General features: G+C 32.3%; 1 protein-coding gene across 1 annotated transcript in view; it reads right to left on the bottom strand.

The window, feature by feature from the left end:
• Nucleotides 1–15818: 15818 nt before the first annotated feature.
• The window catches only part of LOC114329736 (neuroligin-3-like), a 36306-nt gene continuing 28482 nt past the window's right edge, over nucleotides 15819–23642 (bottom strand). The window contains exon 3 of the mRNA XM_050644924.1: nucleotides 15819–16680. Coding sequence (XP_050500881.1) covers nucleotides 16139–16680 — 542 coding nt within the window. The 3' untranslated portion in view covers nucleotides 15819–16138. The remainder of the gene's footprint in view (nucleotides 16681–23642) is intronic.

Raw genomic sequence — 23642 nt, 5'->3', positions numbered from 1 at the left:
TGCAAACCTTGATGTAGGAATGGGACAATTGAGATATCTTTTCTGGCGGGGGGAGCTGGAGACACTGCCCCAGCTACATGCGAGCCATGGATGGGACTCAATTAAACCTACGTTTGTATTCGACAAGCCCTACAAAATCGAAACAAGACAACATAGGGAGTCAAACGTGGCAAATGCATATTGCATCTACACCGATGGCTCCAAAATGGAAGAAGGCCCAGGATGCGGAATATACTCCAGATCACTGAACCTTAGTTTAAAATGGGGTATGGGCAAAAATACCAGCTTAGTTCAGACTGAACTGGCTGGTATCTCTATAGCCGCAAAAGAGATAATCCGGAAAGGTGTAGCTGGAAAAAGTATAATAATCTGCACAGATAGCAGACAAGCGCTACTAACTCTGAAGAGACCACGTGGCATATCAGGGCTAGTAATGGAGTGTCATGAATCACTAGCCCAAGTTTCAGATGGTAACAACATCACCCTGAGGTGGGTTAAAGGATACAACGGAAATAAAGGCAACAGCATTGCTGACCAGCTAGCTAGGAAGGCGGCAGGCTTAAGGCTCCTAGGACCTGGTGATCTTTTTGGCTGCTCAACTGCAACAATCGCGGAAAATGTCAAATGTCACTCCCACACGCAAACCGTGAAAAGATGGGAAGAAGGACCAGGATGTAGACATGCCAAGGTAACACTAAGGAACCTTGGGAAGTCAGCATCAGAAAAGTACTTGAGAATGAAAAGGAAAAATCTACGCTTGACAGTTGGTTTTTTAATTGGCCATTGTCAACTAAGAAAACACCTGCAGACACTAAGGCTAGTAGACACAACTCTATGCAGGAGGTGTGAACGAGATGACGAAACTGTCGAGCATGTCGTATGTGAATGTCCCGAGTTATCGTCAATACGAAAGTATGCGTTCGGCGAGCCTTGGCCTACACCTGCCGATATAGGGGAGATGTCACCAGGTGAATTGGGTTACAATGGGTTAATTGTGGTCTAAGTGCTGTGGGACTTGACTCACATTCCCCACTCTACAAATACAAAAGCAAAAACCGAAAAAAGTTCAGCCAATGACCATCGGAGGTTAATCGGGGAAAATGCTTAAATGTCTCGATCCAGAAGAGAGTCGAACACAAGAACTGAAATCCACTGTAAAGCAGCAAAAATAGATAAACCAATAATAAAGTATCATCATCAATTATCCAATCGCGTCCACTGCTGGATATAGGCCTCCCTCAATTCTTTCCAGTGTTCTCTACACTGGGTCGGTTGTATCCAGTTTTCTGCTACTCTTTTTATGTCGTCGGTCCATCTAGTCGGTGGTCGTCCTCGTCTTCTTTTATAGTTTCTGGGCCTCCATTCCATATTCCGTCGTTTCCACCGTCCATCTTGTGCTGTAACGAAGGCGGGAACTTTCCTGTGAGCCGGAAAGGTAATGGTCACTATTTTCTGGGATTTACAAAGTGTGATCTATACCAGTTTCCTGAAAAAGGCAAACGGTCAGAGGGCTTTATTATGCTGCATTATTGGGTGGATTCGAAGCCGATTTGAAGAAAAAACAGCCTCAACTAAGGAAGAAAAAATGCTTTTCCACCATGACAACGCACCGACTGATACCTCCGTCGTCGCCACGGCCAAACTGGTCGATTTGGGCTACGAACTACTGTACTATCCACCGCATTCTCCAGACTTGGCCCTGAATGACTTCTTTTTGTTTTCAAACTTGAAAAAATCACTCGTCGGGTAGAAATTTAAGTCCAACGCCGCCGCCATGGAAGCCTACTTTGCAGACCTCGAGAAAACGTATTTTTCAGACGGGTAAAAGTAGTTGGAACATCGCTGGGTTAAGTGTATTGAGCAAAATGGAGACAATATTGAAAAATAAATCGCCACTTATCCAAAATTTTTATTATTTTTTTTGGAGTTTAAGTACTTGTCGGACAGCCCTAATATATAAAAGTTCTTTTAGATCACATTCTGAAAAGGTCTATGAGGTAAAACGTCCCCTTTATATCCAATCTATTTTATTTTCTCCAGTGAGGTGGTACCTAAAGCATTACTTAAGTAAAAGAAATATGTACAAACCAGTAGAGTAGATTAGTCTACTGAAGACTTAAAAAAATATTTTATATAAAATATCTGAGCTGATAAGAATTCTCTTATAAAACAACAACGAAAAACTGAATATATCTCCTAAAATAGAGAATTTATAGTCTGCATTATAGTACAGATGAAGCACCAAGTGATCTATAGTTGTTTTTTTTTAAACAATGCTGGAGAGATAAGTCAAAAACTTTCAGTGGAATGTTAAAAAATAGATAAAAGTAATTTAAAAAAATGTTGTGTTAACGTATGTATAATTTTTCTCTTGGTATACCAAAAATAATAACACACTGAAAAAATGTTAGTATAAACATTAACCAAAAATACATCAGATGTACATAAACAACGTAATGTAATTTAAAAAAGTATTTAAAAACTACAAAATTACTATTGATGCTGAATAGTATTCAGAATAATTTTTTTCTAAATTAAGCCAAAATGTCATTTGTATTAAACAATCCTGATTTCAAATTTAAATTAATACTAAACAAAATCTTGAATGACGAGCACTTGAAAAGAAAAACACGAACATGTATATACTTGGGTTAAAAGTTACGAAAAATATGCAACCAACATAATGCATATCAAATCCGCCTACATAGGGGTTTACTTAAAAAATTGTCGAAAAGCTTACAACATCCATGTCATATTTGAATATTTTATTTAGTAAGATATTGTCGTGGGCGTTTTTTTAAATTTTTACATTTTAATACCATTAAATCCACAAACATCAATATTATGTTAACAGGAAAAACCGAATGTTTTAAAATTCGTCATCCACCGTGGTACATTCGGTACATTCAATGATAAAGAAAATCAACTAACTCCATCTTTTTCTAAGTTTTCATGAATAAAATAATGTTTTTCCAAATATTTTTATGTACATGTACGTTCACACCACCTGTGGTTAACATCTTTCAAAATCATAACCAGGTACCAAAACTTGAACATCCAGTGTACCCGATTTTTAAGAGGTAAGCCATAAGGTATAATAATGTTTAAAAGCGTTTTCTCGAAACTTTACTTTTTTGAGTTAGTGGATTTTCCATGTACGTCCACGTCGTATTGAACTTTGTCAAAGGATTTCTGATAATTGTTTCTGATGAGTTTATAGTTTAATCATAACACTTTTGAAGCAATAGGTTGACGGATCCAAATTGTCTTTTTTCTATATTTTCTTCACATTTTAGGTATATTCGAATATGTCGGTATTTATCGAAGAAAATCTTTTAGAGCATAGCTCATAGGTGCTATGAGGTCTGGATTCAGCAAATACGTAAGATTCTTTACTTACAATATTATAAGAACTAAATGTACATTTTCATTACCAGGACCCTATCTATTTTTTGCTCTCAGAGCTTGCTACATCTCTCACAACAGCATTTCTGGGACAGACCATTCTTCCCAATTAACAGGTTGTCGGACTTCTCTCTGATCTTCTTCCTCTTGATGTGCCTATCCATGACCAATGTTGGCGATCATCATGGTAATCTTTACCTTATCCGCGGCAGCGCAGAAAAGCTGTACAGATATTGTGTTGAACCAGGTTCAAATGTTCTTCAACCAGGATCTTCTTCTTCCTGGACTACGCTTTCAAAATATTTTCCTGTGATCTTCAAAGCTGTGATCTAAATTAAGCATAGTTTGGCCATGTGTTGCATAAATCTACCAGTTCCAACATATTCTTTCCATGCTCTTTTAGTTGGCGTTCTTTTTTTGTCGATAATTTTTTAAATCATTCTATGAAAATTTACATCGTCATGCAGGGCATAAAAATGCTTTTTTTTATATTCTCAATTACCCCTTTTTAGCTTGTCTAAATGTTTGTTTAACAGTAGTATTTACTTACGAAAATTGTTGTCGTTGTTGTTGTACTTTTACAATCCATAAAGGAGAGTATCTCGTCGACCATTCATACCTAATCAATTTCATATCTCAGACCGGAACATACAACAGAGATCACAAAACAAATAATATATCACCGTTCCGGAATAAGAATGGCGTAACTGCAAATTTTGTCAATTCCTGTTTATTGCGTAATTAACTTATAAAATACTGTATATAGTATTTTTACTACAAAAACGATATTACGTAGGTCAAAATTTTTGACGTAAGAGAACTGTCAAAACATTAAAATGTGACTTTTCATTTTTTATTATAGACATGGCTATAATGAAAAGTCACATTCTAATGTTTTGACAGTTCTCTTACGTCAAAAATTTTGACCTACGTAATATCGCTTTTGTAGTAAAAATACTATAAAAACAGATGATACAAAAGCGACAGAACTGTACCACAGGGTAGTTTTCTCGTTATTGAAATACGCACCATCTTAGACCTTGTTTTAGATGAAGAATGACGCAACTGTAAATAGGGTTCAAAATGGGGGGACTAAATTAAGATAATGAAATTCGGACCAATAGGGATAAAAATAAGAGCCAGCGCTGTAAGAATAAACGGCATAATTAATTAAAATAAAAATGTATACCATTTTTATTCAGTTGCAATGCGAAGGCAAAACAATCTTACTTTTCAATTAGAATACGGAGCGCAGTCCAGTCCTTTGAACCGCGATTTTCGGCTCTTATTGGAGCCTCATCGGAGAGAATGTAGGAACTGTTCTCCATATCCTAAATGACCAGCACCTAGAGTTTTTTCCCACCCATTGCAACCAAAGTGAAGGTATTAGGTGACTAGCGTCATCTGGCAATTGAAAGATGAAGTAGTTTTCAATCCTAATAGCAAAATTAATAATATTGAAAATATTAAAAACATTACTAAAAGATTTTTAAATTGAAAACTTATTGGTACACTTTCCTGGTGACACCTCCAAAGCTTCTATAATTTGCAAGCACATGGATTCTGCAGTGAAGACAAAGGGAAGGAATTCTACACTAAGCAATTCACTATTCTTTCAATTGCCAGATGACGCTAGTCACCTAATACCTTCACTTCGGTTGCAATGGGTGGGAAAAACTCTCGGTGCTGGTCATTTAAGATATGGAGAACAGTGCCTACGTTCTCTCCGATGAGGCTCCAATAGGAGCCGAAAATCGCGATTCAGAGGACTGGACTGCGCTCCGTATTCTAATTAAAAAGTAAGATTGTTTTGTCTTCGCATTTCAACTGAATAAAAATGGTATACATTTTTATTTTATAGTCGTATTACTCCGTAGAGTAACCAGGTGCATTTTCCGTTGGAACTTTAACAAGATGCAGACAGGGGATGTGAATTGCATAGTGTAGAATTGCTTCCCTTTGCCTTCACTGCAGCATCCATGTGCTTGCAAATTGTAGAAGCTTTGGAGGTGTCACCAGGAAAGTGTACCAATAAGTTTTCAATTTAAAAATCTTTTAGTAATGTTTTTAATATGTTCAATATTATTAATTTTGCTATTAGGATTGAAAACTACTTCATCTTTGGCATAATGAATATTTAAAAATAGTTTTTTTGTACAGAAAAATTTTCAGATCAAGAATGACGCAACTGTAAAGAGGTTTGAAAATGGGGGGATTAAATTGAGATAATGAAATTATAACCAATGGGGATGAAACTAAAAGCCCTCATTGTAAGAATAAACGCCATACCGATGCTCCAGACGGTTACTCTTTATTTAATCACTATTTTAAATATTTAAAAATTTTTAGATGATGAATGCAGCAACTGAAAAAGGGTTGAAATGGGGGATTAAATTAAGATAATGAAATTAGTATCATTAAGGATAAAAACAAAAACCATCATTGTAACAATAAACGCCATACCGGTGCTCCTGCTCCTGCTCCTGTTTTTTTGCTCTCCTGAGAAATTTACTTTTTGCAGTTACGTCATTCTTAACCGGACCGGCGATATATGGAAAAGCCATAAACCAGTATGATGATCTCTACGAAGGAACAGCAATTTGGACGAATTAGTGTGACCGGCCAACAAATAGAAAGAGTAAAACATATACATGCCTTGGTACGAACGTCAATGAAAATTGGAACCATTACTCAAAAATCAAATACAGGTTAGAGAAAGCAAGATCTGTATTTAAAAAAATGGCTAAGCTATTGAAATCTCATGATATTAAAACCCATAAGAATCAGGTTATTACGATGATATATCTTTCCTATACGGAGTTGCGGAATCTCACAGACGCCACCTGCAAGAAAATTGAGGCTTTCGAGATGTGGCTTTATCCTCAAATCCTGTAGATATCTTATATCGACCACGTTAGAAAAACGGGATACCATAGAAAACCTTATACCGACAAAGGAAACAAAAAGAAAAAAGGTGTTAACCACTATTAAAACAGTCAAAATGGAATATCTCGGTCACATCATCAGGAACAGTGAGCGATACGAACTGCTGCAACTAATCTTACACGGAAAATTAGAAGGAAAACGAGGACCAGGAAGACGAAGGATTTCCTGGCTGAAAGACCTACGTACGTGGTTCAATTCAGCAACCACAAATTTACCAGAACAGCAGTGTGCAAAGTAGAGATTGCCAACTTCCGAAATGATTAGGAACTACAAGCAGAAGAAGAAGAAAAAGGAGAAAGAGCGATAAAAATTATAGTAACCCACGATTTTCTTGCCTTCTACACCGTCCCTAAGAACAGCAAACCGGATTATTAGAATAATAACTTATGAATAAGGTTCGGAAAAGTATCCATTTATTTTATTATCCGAGACCTACTTATGACTGTACATACATTAGATGAAAAGTGCACAACCAATAAGAATACTTCGAATTTACAGACGACATCCAACTGCTAATAACACCGAATGGAAATGTAAATAAAGTTTGATAGGTTGATGCATTATTCCGACGTGATTGATCCCCGAATAATCGGAGAAAAATGAAAAGAATGGGGAAGGATACATTCTCACATGTGAATCATCTAGCAGTATAGCGGACTATTATCAGTTGCGTAATATGTTATTCCAACGGCAAATTGATAAATGTTTCTCACTGACTTTCTCTCCTACTTTTCGTTCATTTATAAAATCCGTGATTTATAAAAAATGTTTTTTGTTCTGAAGAAATTCATAAATTACTCTCTTTTGGAGACAAGCCTTTTATTAAATTTTCTGTAATATTTTATTTATTACAGAATGCATTACAGAAGTTATCTACCATCCATGTTTCCAACATCCAATCTCATACCCGTGTTGAGCTGCCCCCCCCCACTTGCAAAAATTAAAAAACAAATAGCCCTGATTTATGAGCTATTTATGAGCTCTCATATTCCGCAAACTAAAAATTTTGAGCTCGTTCCACTGAGCAGGAATTTAATACCCTAGTGGGGGGGGGGGCTGAGTCAGCCCCCCCCCACTACTTAAAAATAGGAATATTGAATCGGTTTTTGCGGCAGAATTACGAGCTATTTATGAGCTCTTGAAATTATATAGTTTCGATTTTTGAGCTCATCCCCTTCACCCCCAAACAACCCTTTAATTGATTTAACTTAAGAGAAAGATGCTGAGAAAACTTAAAATATATCGTATTGCGGATATAATTCATATAGATTATATACTCTAAGAATAAACTATTAAATCAAGAGCATTTTGATTATTGAGCTACAACCCCTTCGCAAGAAAACCACCCTATCTTCCCGGCTTAAGAGAAAGTTGTACTTAAAATGCATTAAACTAATTATTTGGCGACTACATATTATCATTTAATAATTTATAAGCTTCCAAATTACGCGCATTTAGATCAGTAAATTGCAATTTATTTTGTATAGTGCAGTCACTGAAGGTAAAAATCAACGATTACCTTCAATTTCGGTGAACCTTCATCGATTTTCACGAAAATTGGTCAGTAGTTAAAGGATACGTCAAGAAACAAAGGTGACATGGTACCACCTTGCGCCTTTACCCTGAGGGTGGATACCGCCCCTTCTCGGGGGTGAAAATTATTTTATAAAAAATAAATGCACAAATCAATAAAAGAACAAATTAAAAGCAAAATTTATTATAATTATTTGTGAAAAAAATGCATGTTTTGAAAAAGTTTTTTGTAAATCACTGAAAAACTTTAGGTTTTTACAAAAAAGTTAATAGTAGTTTAATTCGTATAGCTTATATTCTAAGAATAAACTCTTAAATCACGCGTCTTTCGATTATAGAGCTACAACCCCTTCGCAAGAAAACGACCCCATATTCCCGGCTTAAGAGAGAGTTGTTCTTAAAATAATTTAAATTAATTATTTGGCGACTACATATCGTTAAATAATTTATGAGCTTGCAAAATATACGCATCTCAATTATTGAATTGCCATTTTCTTTCTATAGTGCAGTCACTGAAGGTAAAAATCAACTAGTACCTTCGATTTCGGTAAATCTCCATTTATTTTCACGAATTGACAATAACAACTTGGGGTTTTAGCCTGGGGTATATGTCACCCCTTCTCGGGAGTGAAAATTACTTTATTAAAAATAACCCCACAAATCGAGAGGGACAAATTGTAAGCAAAATTTGTTATATAATGTGATTAAAATAAATCAATACTTTTTGAGTTATTAAAGATCAAATATTTTAATTTTTGGAAAGAAAATGCATGCTTTAGAGCGATTTTTCATAAATGACTCAAAAACTGTAAGTTTTTACAAAAAAGTTTTCATCACTAAAATTGAAGCTAATAAAAAATATAATAAATTGCTTACTTGAAAAACCCTTTAATGTTAATTTAAAGTAAATTATTGGTAATTAAATGTATATTTTTTTCCGCGACTGTTAAAATCTAAGGGTTCAAGCTTAAATAACGGGAAAGAGATGCATTTTATAACACTTAGGTACTAAATACTTGTCAAAGTACTTAGAAATACCTATGAAAAATAAGATGCAGAAAAAGTTGATAGTATCAAAATCCGCTCACGAATTTTCGTGAAAATGAATGGAGATTTACCGAAATCGAAGGTACTAGTTGATTTTTACCTTCAGTGACTGCACTATAGAAAGAAAATGGCAATTCAATAATTGAGATGCGTATATTTTGCAAGCTCATAAATTATTAAACGATATGTAGTCGCCAAATAATTAATTTAAATTATTTTAAGAACAACTCTCTCTTAAGCCGGGAATATGGGGTCGTTTTCTTGCGAAGGGGTTGTAGCTCTATAATCGAAAGACGCGTGATTTAAGAGTTTATTCTTAGAATATAAGCTATACGAATTAAACTACTATTAACTTTTTTGTAAAAACCTAAAGTTTTTCAGTGATTTACAAAAAACCTTTTCAAAACATGCATTTTTTTCACAAATAATTAAAATCTTTGATCTTTAATAACTTAAAAAGTATTGACTTATTTTATTAACTTTATATAATAAATTTTGCTTTTAATTTGTTCTTTTATTGATTTGTGCATTTATTTTTTATAAAATAATTTTCACCCCGAGAAGGGGCGGTATCCACCCTCAGGGTAAAGCCGCAAGGTGGTACCATGTCACCTTTGTTTCTTGACGTATCCTCTAACCACTGACCAATTTTCGTGAAAATCGATGAAGGTTCACCGAAATTGAAGGTAATCGTTGATTTTTACCTTCAGTGACTGCACTATACAAAATAAATTGCAATTTACTGATCTAAATGCGCGTAATTTGGAAGCTTATAAATTATTAAATGATAATATGTAGTCGCCAAATAATTAGTTTAACGCATTTTAAATACAACTTTCTCTTAAGCCGGGAAGATAGGGTGGTTTTCTGGCGAAGGGGTTGTAGCTCAATAATCGAAATGCTCTTGATTTAATAGTTTATTGTTAGAGTATATAAGCTATAGGAATTATATTCGCAATACGATATATTTTAAGTTTTCTCAGCATCTTTCTCTTAAGTTAAATCAATTAAAGGGTTGTTTGGGGTGAAGGGGATGAGCTCAAAAATCGAAACTATATAATTTCAAGAGCTCATAAATAGCTCGTAATTCTGCCGCAAAAACCGATTCAATATTCCTATTTTTAAGTAGTGGGGGGGGGGGGGGCTGACTCAGCCCCCCCCACTAGGGTATTAAATTCCTGCTCAGTGGAACGAGCTCAAAATTTTTAGTTTGCGGAATATGAGAGCTCATAAATAGCTCATAAATCAGGGCTATTTGTTTTTTAATTTTTGCAAGTGGGGGGGGGGCAGCTCAACACGGGTCAATCTCATACTTTTAGTACATGTTGTTGTTACCGAAAAAATATAAAATTTTTCACATATTTAAAAATAATTAAATTTTAACTTGAAGTAAAACTTCCTTTTTGGAATTGTTCTAATTTTAATTAAGAGTTAAAATTCTCAAGAATCCAAATGGATTGCATAAGCTTTCAGAACTTATCAGTCCATTCTCAATGAACCTAAAGAGTAAGTAATCACACTTAATAAAAATTGAAAATATGGTTGAAATTTTGACCGTTAATAAAAATGGGGCTATGATTACTTGCTCATTTTACTTATAGGGGAGTGCAATTAGAACGAAAATATGCATTGTTTCGGAAAAATTCAAACAAGCTTATATTTTTCTAAAACTTTTTTTTGTTAGTTTATATACATGTTAAAGTAAAAAGTTCTACTCACAGATTTGGCCCCTAATTGTTTATTAATTGTTTAAACAATAACAACTGTTTTGTATAAATAAATTTAAAAATATCGATAAATTCATTATTTTACTTTGATCAAATATGTTTTTATTTTGTTTCTGATTACGCTGAATCCGAATGTGGCATTGCAATTTGAAAATTCTTATACAGAAACTCTTATACAGTGTGTCCGCGTAGCTAGGAACCACATGGAAAACTTTTTTATTATCAATTTTACGAAAAAAAGTTATTCTTAATAAAATGCTCTGGATTGTCAAAAATCTCAAACTCAACCATCAGATATCAAATTTTATTAATTTTATACGAGTTATGTCAAAAATATGAATTTCGTTAAAGAGTAAAGTACCTTTATATTCCAGAATATCAAAAAATGCTTTTATGAAAAGTAGTTTGAAATTAGAAACTATGTCTAAATATACAATTACATCTTTCTAACCGAAAAAAAGTTTCAATTTTTTCTCAAATTACGGTTACTCATCATCATTTTATTACAATTATGATAACTATTTTATTATCACTTTTAGGAAAAAAAGTCATTCTTCATAAAATGCTCTCCCTGGTCTAACATCTAAGATAAAATCATCAGATATCACTTTTTCAATTTTATACGAGGTATGTAAAAAAATTTTTTTCTTATTTTTAAGTGCCTTTATTATTCACAATATTTTAATAAGACGGATGTAATTGAACACTAAAACAAATCTTTTAATTCCAAACAACTTTTCTTAATAACAATTTTCGACATTGTGAAATGTAAAGGTACTTTACTCTTGAGTGAAATTCATATTTTTTGACATACCTCATATAAAATTAATTAAATTTGTTATTTGATGATTGAATCTTAGATTATACATATACGATGCAGAGTATTTTATAAAGAATACCTTTTTTTTTCGTAAAACTGATAATAAAAAAGTTATCAATAGGTCCCAAGTTACGCAGACATACTGTATAAGAGCTAAACAAAATTTTTTTTGCTGAATATTTATTATTGCTGAAGCTTATTATTAAATGTATTTTAGGTAAGTTTTACAAAAAAAGTTTTGATCACTTTGTATAAACATTTTTTTAGCTGGTAATTTTCGGTTTTTGTATTACATTTTTGTTATCTTTCTTAATTTTCTTAAAAAGAAATAGTTTATTTTATTTCTAAGGTAAAATAATTTAGTGCATTTTAAAGATTATATCTTAAGCTTTAAAAAAGCACTTATAAAACTGTAATAGAGTACAAACTTGAGTAATACCGTCTTAAAGTGGTGGTAATTCTATAAAACAACGAAGATTTCAAAAATTACAATTTTTGAGACGTCATATCATTTGAATTAAATTTTTGAGATTTTTTTGAATAAAACATCATTTAGTAAGATACTTGAAAGGTAAGTTGTGCAAAATTGAGAGTTTTTTAAGAAAAATTGTATTAGTTACACATTTTTAAATCATTTTTAAACAAAATTCATGTAAGGCTCACTTTCCGCCCACACCGTACTTATGCCCATACATTTTATTTCTTTTTATTACAACCATAAGATAGCTAAATTATTCCTCTTACATGCTCAATTTGTAAAATTTTATTTGATTAATCAGTTGAAGAATTACATTAAAATAACTCAACCGTGCACTTCGTCGTACGTTAGTTTACAGTGCGCCAATGTTTGTGAGAAGGGTGACTTTAGCGTTATAAATAAAAAATTATAGAAGATACAGATTTAATTTTAGAAAATTCTTTATATAAGGATTTTTTTTGTAAAATTTTCTGAATTTTTCAATGGTCAAGTCAGTTTTTTTCTAAAATTTATATTTTCGGAGTTATTTAAAAAAACATCTAATTTCGTAGTTCATTTGTTTAATAAAAAATGAAGCACCCACTTCTCGAGTAGAACTTTTTAATATGTTGTTTTTTAAACATTTCTTAATGAAATTACAAAAAGTTCTATCTTGTTTGATTTTTTCCGAAGTGAAAATCTATATGCACTCCCCTATTACTAAATAGTCCCAGATCCAAACCAAGCGGTAGGATTTAATAAGAAATTTACATTATAAAATTGTAAAAACCATACGACTTAAAGCCGATGAGCCTAGCCGATGATAACTGTCCGGAACATGAGATTTCTCTACTCAAACACTATTTATTAACACGTACGCTTTGGTCTACTTTCATCTGTCAACTGATTCAGATATTCGGAAATACTTAAATTGTGGGTGACAATGACACTCAGGATAAAATAGGCAATTTTAAGTGTGTTAACCTAGGTTCGGATCCAATAGTGATATGCAATGATATTAAGTTTAAATCCATTCACATTAAAAAAAAAGGAAACTATATTATTTGAATTTCAGTTTTCAAAATATTTTAAATTTATTATTAACTCTGGATTGACTATAAAATTAAATTGATTACACAACCCGCTTATTGGAATAGCCTTCGTGCCAATCCAAAGTATTCCTATAACCGGGATATTCTAATAACCGATCATTGGTCGCTAGGAGAAACGTTTCGGGACCTCAAAGTTCTATTCCTCAAACCGGGATATTCCTTTAAGAGATATTCTAATAAGCGGGTTTGACTGTATTAGGAAAATGAGAAATGTACATGTTTCATAAAGATATTTCTCTTTTTCTTAATAAATTTGATGAATTTAATTTCACAGTCAATTTATAGTTAATAAAAAAGAATTAAAACTAAATAATTTTCTTTCTTTAATTTGAATAGACTTTAACTTAATATGTTTGCATATCAATATTGGATCCGAACCTAATAGTCCAAGTAATAAAGCTTAAAACAGGACAAAACCTCGCAATTTTTACAGAATGCATCGATTTCATTGAAAATTTGAGAATAAGTGGTGGATAGTCCAAGGATCAAAATCTGTATAATGCCGAAAGGCGCCTGCAAAAGTTGCTAAAAACGTCCATTCTAAGCAAAAAACGTTCTATACATTTTTTTGATAAAATTTTAAAATTAATTGTTTTCGATTTTTTTAATCGGTTTTCTGCTAATAACTCAAAAATTTTGCGTTTTGTCAAAACAACTTTGCTTAACAAAAATGTAACTTTTGAAAAATAAACAAATCCGTTTTTTAATTTTCTTTAAGACCAATAGTAATCAAGCTTTACTTTATTATATGTTAGCTGGTCTTCGTCAAATGCTAAATATTGTAGTTTGAAAGTCAAAAGACGGGAAAACTATGCATTTTTCGAGGATAACTTGTTCAAACTAATTTAAAGTATTTAAAAATATCTATCTCCAGAAATAAAATAATGTCTCTAGCTCAAAAATTAAGTGACTTATAATGAAAAGAATGTCAGTCCCTATTTTTTTCAGCGAAAAAGTGATCGTAAACAATACTCTAATCAACACCCTAATTTAAATTAGTCATTGACCTTATTTGGACTTCATTATTTATGTATTGTTAATAGGTCCTAGAAGTTTGACTGTCTTAGAATGGTTAGTTAAAAAAAAAAATGGAGTTAAACGCGAATAACGCATTTTTGTAGTTTGGTAAAAAATGCCCTTTTCTTCAGAATAGAAAGATTAATATAAGAGATACAAAAAAATGTTGAAATTGTAGCATATTTAATTTCGAAGACTGGTTTGCAAAAATTTTTTCTACGGACCACTTTTACCAACCCTTTCAAAGTCACCTCTTTTTGCGACTGAGAAACTTCAAAGGATTTAATACTAATAGCCTTATAGATCCTGTAAAAACCTACAAAATTCTTTTTTACCAAACTTTCTAAGATAAAAAATAAAATAGTTACGGTTAAAAAATCAATTTATTTTTTTGAAAAAAAAAAACAAAGGAGAAATCCAATTGGAAGCATAAGAATGTACGTTAGCGATGTTTTTAGTAATTGGTCTTATTCATTCTTCTTTATTTATATATAATAATAGATCCTAGAAGTAAGACTGACTTAGAATGATTAGTTTAAAAAAAAACTGGAGTTAAAAGCGAATAACGAATTTTTTTAATTTGATAAAAAATGCCATTTTCTTCAGAATAGAGAGATTAGCATTAGATATACGAAAAAATGTTTAAATATGAAATTGTACGTTATCTAATTCCCAAGAATTTGATTTATAAAAATTTTATCTACGGCAAACATTGAGTGAATCGTAAAGGAGTATATCGAAAAACATTGAATTTTTCGATATAAAAATATCACATTCGATAGCGAATAAATCGAAAACTATTAATTTTATCAAAAAATGTATATAACGTTTTTTTTTTGCTTAGAACGGATGTTTTTATGAACTTTCGCGGTCAAAATATAATAAAAAATTTCCACCTACGAGATGGGGTGGCAACCACCCCCATGGTAAAAGCGCCTTTCGGCATCATAAAGACTATCCACTACTTATTCTCAAATGTTCAAGCAAATCGATCCATTCTGTAAAAATTGCGAGGGAAAAGCTTCGGATCCTGGACTATTGGTTAACACACTTAAAATTGCTTTACACTTTCTGAATGTCATTGTCTCCGAAAATTTAATTATTTCCGCATATCTGAATCAGTTGGCAGATGAAAGTAGAGCAAAGCGTACGTGTTAGCAATGTTTGAGTAGAGAAATCTCATGTTCCGGGACAGTTATTTATTATATACTCATCGGTTTTAAGTCGTACCATTTTTACAATTTTATAATGTTTTCATATTAAATCCAACCACTTTGGTTGCGAACAAAATGGGCAAGCAATCATAACCACATTTTTATTAACGGTCAGAATTTTGCCCACATTTTTAATTTTCATTAAGTGGGATTACTTTCCTACTTTCTAGGTTCACTGAGGATGGACTGATACGTCCGAAATCGTCTGAACACCTATGTAATCCATTTCATATGATCTTTCAGAATTTTAATTGCCAATTAAAATTATACCAATTACAAAAACGAGTTTATACTTCATTTTAAATGTTTATTAACTATATGGTATACAGCCAACTCCAGAGATATACCAGAGTTCTAATTTAAAAAATAATTGCTTGCAAACAAAAACAAAAACAAAACAAGGAATAATTTGTTTTAATATTTACGTTATTTTTGGTAGTTGAGTTGTAAATATAAAATGTATTATATAAAGATCAAAAGTGTGAAATTTTTTTATAAATGATAAAAAAAAATGAAAAAAGTGCTCGTACAGATTTTTTAAAGAAATATAATTTTTTGCTTAAACGTTAAAAGCAATAATCTGGTTGTGTTACAGACCATTCAGGATTTTTTAATAAAATAGTGTGTGTTTATCAGATTTGTTCTTACTACATGAAGCTATTGACTCTGATTTTGTAGTACTTTTAACTTAACTTGTTAATGAGATCTTTTAAGTTATTTTATTGTTCTACTACTATATCTTAGGATATAACACAATACTTTTGTATACCGTGCAAATTTTAGAAGACCACTTTTTGTTCAAAAAATAACCAATGTTTGAGCAAAAGTTATTGCACATAATTTTAGTGCACGTAGCGCCGTCACACCCTCAATTCCTCCATTTTAATGTTATGTTTAGAGTTCATTTGGGTATTCTTTTTCGTAAGAGTACCGGTGTTAATAAGCTGTATGCTGTGCGTCGACAGCAGTGGCTGATTTTCGGGCATTTGATGGTGCCCATGAGCTGATAATGTATTCACGTTGGCTTTTGACAACTTTGGAGGAGGAGGTGGTCTAGGAAGAGTAGCGTTGTTTTGAGGTAAATCCGCAAACTCCGGCGGGGGAAGCTGATGGTGTGAATGGTGATGGCCAAGGATTGTTGCTGGGTCGCTTTTAACACCAATAATACTGCTTTCTAAGTCGCCGCAGATATTGTTAGGCATTTGGCCGTTTTCGTTTCGTTTCTTTGATAGATGTCCTCCGTTTTCGTTCATTCTTGTCTTATCTCGTTGATAGTAAACTCCAGCAAAAATTAGGACGTTGAGAATAAGAAGAGAACATCCTATGGCTATTGTTACACTAAGTGCTGTTGAGTACGCTGCGAAACCATCTTCTACTGGATGAACCGTTGTACTCATACCACCTGAAATAAAAATAATAAATTTTAGTGGGTGCTTCAGTCAAAAATCATTAAAAAGATCAGAGGTACCTAGTCAATATTAAAACTTTATTTATACAGGGTGTCCAGAAATTCTACCCTTTAACGAAGACAGGAGATCCGTCAGAAAATTTTAAGACAAATTAACCCAATTCACCTAGTCCGGGAATGCCTCTTAAGGAAGCCAGAGCTTCAGAATAACATTTTAAGATGGCGTCTTGTCATTAATTATTCTTAAATACCTCCAAAGCGCTTCCATTTAGAAAAACGAAAATTGGTACTCATATTTATAATCTAGATATAAATCGATTCCATCCATTGAAAATTTCTAGCACTGGTCATAGGCTTCCGTATTAGGTAGGCCAACTGTTATTTTATCGCATAACTATTTGTCTTTAATTTTTTGTCAAAACGGACGCCTATGACCAGAACTAGAAATTCCCAATTGATGGAGTCGAGTTATCTCTGGAAGATAAGTACGCGTACCAACTTTCGTTTTTCTAACTAGAAGCGTTCTGCAGGTATTTAAGAAAAAGTAATTACAAGACGCCATGTTCAAAGAGCTCTAGATCCTTTAGGAAGCCTTTTCGTATCAAGTGAATAGGGCTTTTCATTCACAGTCATTTGTTTCGAGCTTCCGTCAAATGTCGTATAATCCGTGTATATTATTATTCTACACAGACTATACAACATATATGACAGAAGCTCGAAACAAATGAAAATCGATGAAAAGCCCTATTGAGTTAAATTGTCTAAAATTATTCGAGGAATCTCCTGTATTCGTTTGTCGGCAGAGCTTCTGGACACCCTGTATATTCTGGGTCACTACTAAAACTCTGGGTCCGTTTTTCAAAACTATCTGATTCAATTATTATATTTCTGACAATACATTATTTTAACTAAGAAACTTTTGTTTTCAATACTTTCACAAAATTTATTACAAATTTATATCACTATAGCTGTTTCGGCAGAGAGCCTTTCTCAAGTCATGTATTATTACTATACAGTATGGTGCAAATGAAAGGAATAAATTGGTTATTTCGTAAACCGGTGACTTTAAGAAAAAATCCCAAAACAGATCTGATTTTTATTTTAAAATTATATTTTGGCATCTATGTCATACTAGTGACGTCATACGTCTGAGCGTGATGACGTAATCGATGATTTTTTTTAAATGGGAATAGGGGTTGTGTGCTAGCTTATTTGAAGGGCTATTTAATTCTCTATTCAGTAATATTAATATTTACATAATTATTGATACAGGGTGTCCAAAAAATTTTTTAAATTAAATTATTTGACTACAAAAAAGAAGAGTGTATGTAATTAATTTAATTCCAAATATACTTTATTGTTACCCGAAAACAGAAAAGAATGTTTAGTTCACAAATAAACATTGCTTTTCGATTAAATTCAATCCCTGAATGAGCAATGAGCTCCCTCCAGCCACTTGCTTCTTGGAAGTTTGAACATTTAATTTAAGCGAAAAGCAATGTTTATTTGTGCAATAATCATTTTTTTCTGATTGGTGACAGCAGTAAAATGTATTTAGTACTAAATAAATTACATACATTCTTCTTCTTTTTGTCAAATAATTTAATTTAAAAACATTTCTTTGACAACCTGTATAAATAATTATGTAAATGCTTATATTCCTGAATAGGGAATTAAATAAACTTTCAAATGAGCTAGCACACGACCCCTAGTTTCATTAAAAAAATCATCGATTACTTCATTACGACCAGATGCATGACGTCACTAGTATGCCATATATGCCAAAACATAATTTAAAAATAAAAATCGACCTGTTTCGGGATTTTTCCTTAAAGTCGCCGGTTTACGAAATAACGAATTTATTCATTTCAATTGCACCATACTGTATAGTACAAACAAAACACTTAAAAATATATTTTATATTGAAATATTGAGATATTTAAAATTGGTATATTTTGTTTAGCAGTGGTAGATCACTGCAAAAATTGAAAACTAAAGAAATCCACATTTGGTTGAATCTTCCGTTGTAAGTAAGAGTATAATATTATTATGAGGGTTGTCTTTTTAGTTTTGTGTTATAGCCATAAAAACAAAAATATAGGTATACCTAGATTGTGGTATACAGTGGTCCAAAACTCGAAAATATGCCCAACATATGAAATCGTTTTTTGATTTGCTTGAAAGTTGATACCTCTGAGTTTTTGAGGTCGATGAATACGAATCTAAAGTCGAAATTGCAAAAAGCAAAATGGCAGATTTAATATGGCGGGTATATGTATATGTAAATACAGTGTATTAATTTGAAAAGGTGCCACCCTCTATAATTTGGCCCCTATAGAAAATATAAAAATAAGCAAAATAACGTCAAATTTATTTGTGAAGGGGACATTTCATAGACCACTTTTCAACTAAATTACATCAACACTCTAGCGGGGACGAACACAACCCCCAAAATCTTTAACAGAAAGAAGGGTGGATTGATACCTCATTTTAAAGTTGTATATTTAATAATATAGGTATGCAAAGTCCGCAGATAGTTAGCTACTTTTTTTATAAACAAACTGGTGCCCGAAAATCGTGTTTTTTTTTTCAATTTTTGCTTTATAACTCCAAAGATTTTAACTTTACACCAAAAACACTCAAATAAAAATTCACCGTAATTAAATTTTACATAGGAATGTGTTTTTCCCGATTTACCTCGACTAAAATTTTCCCCGAAAAATGCGGGTTTTTCCAACAAAATTTTTATTTTTCTACTAAAATTTTAGAGAAGTAATTGTTCATCAATAATTAAATAACTTAATAATATAAAAGATCCTTTCGTATAGATTACAATTCCAGAAGCCGATCGAAATTGAATGAACACTATGAACAGTTTAGCAACAATTGAATTGTTAATTAAAAATTTACGGTCGCTATAATAACCACAATAATTATGATACATAATAGTTATGATTTTTGTATAAAAAAACACTGTACATATCTAATGTACTTCACGAAATTAAAATTGGTCTATTTAAGCGGCCTCAGGAATATTTTAAAATTATAAACAATTTTTTGGCTTATAAAGAATATCTCGGGAAATAATAAATTAAATTATATCATGAATACGGTATTGGAAAAAGAGCTGCAGGACGCTTCTTTTAAAAGAAAAAACGTTTAATTGGGATGAGTCGTTCCTGAGATACAACAATGTCTAATAACCGTGTAGTGAAGGGACACGACCGCGACGTGATCCATCGTGAGTACCGGTATTATACGTAACGCGCCCCACACGAGTTTAGGTATGCTTTTTTCTAAGCATAGATTAAAGCTAGATTTTTCACAGTTGATTACTGTAATTGTGTAGAGAAACATACTGCTGTCGGTCAAGGGAAACGTAGAACAGGGGTTACTGAGAGGGTATCAAAGTTGCTTTTCTACGAAGGTAATTAAATCCATTTACTAAGGCTGAAAATCAGTACACACATTCTAAATTACATATAAATAAAAGTTATTAGTAGTAGTAGGCCAGCTGCTGTATGACGGGACAGAGCCGGTCGGTCGGCCCCAATGGTTGTACAGGGTTATTCGCTATATTTTGGCCCCCTTGTATTTACAAAATTGCTTTATTTACAGAATTAGAAAAAAATGTAAAACACAAAATTATTCTATTTTTAAATTATTATTTTTTGCCATATATATCGTACGAGTGACGTCATCCATTTGGGCGTGATGACGTAATCGACTATTTTTTTAAATGGGAATAGGGGTCGAGTGCTATCTCATTTGAAAGGTTATTCAATTTACTATTCATTAAGAGAAACATTAACATAAAGAATTATACAGAGTGTCAAAAAAATTTTTTTTAATTAAAATAATGGTTTAATTAATAATTCAAATTTTTTCTTGGACACCCTGTATAAATAATGGTCTTAATGTTTATAGTACTGTATAGAGAATTGAATACCCTTTTAAATGAGCTAGCACACGACCCCTATTCTTATTTAAAAAATAGTTGATTACGTCATCACGCCCAGATGGATGACATCACTAGTACGATATATAATGTCAAAAAATCATAATTAACAAATCGAATAACTTTTGTATTTTACATTTTTTTTATTCTGTAAATAAACAGTTTACAAGGGGGTCAAAATATAGTGAATAAACCTGTACATTCATTGGGGCCGACCGACCGGCTCTGTCCCGTCATACAGCTGACCGACTATAATAACTTTCATTTATATTCAATTTAGAATGTGTGTACTGATTTTCAGCCTTAGTAAGTGGATTTAATTATCTTCGTAGGAAAGCAACTTTGATACCCTCTCAGTAACCCCTGTTCTACGTTTCGCTTGACCGACCGCAGTATGTTTCTCTACACACTCACAGTAATCAACTGTGAGACATTTAGCTTTAGTAAATTCAAAGAGATTTTTCAGCGCTGCCTCTCCGTCTATTATGAACTGTCATGATCAAATTTGACAAAAGTTCTTAACAATAACTTTTAAGAAAAAAAAAAAGATACGTAATACCATATTTACCGTCGAGAATATAGTAAAAGTAGTTCGTTTTCATCATTTATTCCTTTAGAATTCCAAGGAATACATTTCAATATTTCAATATTTCATATTTCAATTTTCTTTATTATTTTCCCAAGCGAGATAGTATAAACAGCTGTAATAGAAATATATTTTCTCTCAATTTTGATAGCCTTGTCGACTTGAAAGGAATATAAACAAATACTCTCGATGATATATTTACGGGTTGGCAGTAAAATAATAGGTTAAATCAAACTATCAATTTTTGGTGGAGAATTTTAAAATATCATCCGGAAATAGCCGCTAAAGGTATTCAATTTCTGGTGCCAATTCCAACTACAAATTCGCGTAAAGTGGATTCTGTCATACTCGGATCAAATTAGAAAAAACAAGGCAAAGTTTCTTATTGCTGGAATCGAATCCCTAGATACAGTAAGGTAGGTATGCAAAGTCCATAGAAAATATGCTATTTTGTTTATAAAAAATTAGCGCTCTGAAATCTTTTTTTCAATTATTCAAATAATCATAATCCACAAGAAAAACTACGATTTCAGTATCAAAAGGCACTATATCTCTCTAACGTACTTTACAGAATTAAAATTGGACTATTTGAGTGGCCTCATGAATGTTTTATAGTTTTATTATTTTTTGCACTACAAACTATTTACTACAAATAATTCTTTGGCTTATAAACAAATAGAATACCTCGGCAACTATTAGACTAAATTAAATTAAGCGAATGGTATTGGAAAGGACGCGACAGGACGCTTTAAAAAAGTTGAATTGCGAGATGTGGTTCCTGAGCTACAACCGGTCAAAGTTGGCAAGTATTTGTGACGAAGTTCTAAACATTCTTCTAAGGATTCTTCGAATCCTTTTATTTCTGTCATATTTCTCCATACTAATTTTCAGATATTCAAGAGACTCATAATATAATATAATAATAAAAACGATCGGTATTATGTGTGGAAAATACCAAAAATACCAAAATCACAAAAAATTTAAATTTTTACAAACATTTTTTTTGGATTGCAAAAATGGAATTTCAAACTTCACAATCGGTATAGGTTAAAAATAAAGTATTTTCTCGGCTTTCAATAGAGCAATTTTCTTCATGTTTTTTATCAGCAGTAATAGATCTGGATTCCGCGTATGAAAAAAAGTTGATTAATAGCAAGCTGAAAATTTGTTAATAGCTTAAGGGTGTCTATTCGGACAAACTTTGATATATGGGAACACTGGAACAGGGGAAGTATTAATTGTGGAACAGGTTAAAATTTGGAATGGTCAGACCACGAAAACAGCACATGTATTTTGTCCGACAGAACAGACTTCAACTCTCCGAATAGAGATTAAACTCTCATGCAAAAATCAGACTGCTATTTATCACCAAATGGGCGTTTTAATGAGTGGAACATGTAGAATATGTCAAATGACAGGAATTATGACAGGTGATAAATAGAGGTCTGATTTTTGCATGAGAGTTTAATCTCTGTTCGGAGAGTTTAAGTCTATTCTGCCGGACAAAACAAATGTGCCGTTTTCGTGGTCTGACCGTTCCAAATTTTTAACCAGTTCCACAATTAAAACTGCCTCTGTTCCAGTGTTCCCATATATCAAAGTTGATCCGACTAGACACCCTTAAGCTATTAACAAATTTTCAGCTTGCTATTAATCAACTTTTTTTTCATACGCGGGATCCAGACCTATAACTCGAGTAGGGCCACCTAACTGACGTATTATTAAATGCCAAGGGTGCTTTATTTTGTTATAATAAATTAATTTATTTACATCAAAATAAAAGTACATATTTTTTTCTGTTGTAATTTTTTTTTTAGAAAAACTTACCACACATGTATCTTTTAACGTTCAAAATATAAATATTTTTATTCGAAAGATGTATATTTATTTAAACAATCTTTGTTTTTCAACAAATTAAACATTTTTTTATAATAAATAAATATGTTATAACAAAACTGAGGCATCTTTGGCATTTAGTAATGAAGAACATTAGTTGCTCTATGGGGAGCCGAGAAAATACATTTTTTAAAGTATACCGATTTTGAACTTTGAAATTCTATTTTGTTCAACCTTTTTTTGATTGAGATTTTGGTATTTTTGGTATTTTTCGGACAGCTAATGTAGCCATAGAAGCACAAACATGGCAGAAGTATTTCGAGGAAATGTATAAAGAAAAGGTTATAGAAGAAGAAAGAGAAACAATAATGAACCCGGAACAAGGTAAAGAAGAAGAATTGACGTATACAGAAGTAAAAGATAAAATATGCAAACTGAAAAACGGGAAAACAGAGGGAGAGGACGAAATATGTGCAGAACTTATAATGGCAGGGGAACCCAAGCGGGATTTTTGCAGTTACTCGACCGCGTCAGATTATTACATGGGGAGCATGGGGAGAAACCTTGTACCCTGAA

This window comes from Diabrotica virgifera, chromosome 2 (genome assembly GCF_917563875.1).
Source record: "Diabrotica virgifera virgifera chromosome 2, PGI_DIABVI_V3a".
In the NCBI taxonomy this organism is placed as follows: domain Eukaryota; kingdom Metazoa; phylum Arthropoda; class Insecta; order Coleoptera; family Chrysomelidae; genus Diabrotica; species Diabrotica virgifera.
This window is presented reverse-complemented; position numbering and strand designations above follow the sequence as displayed.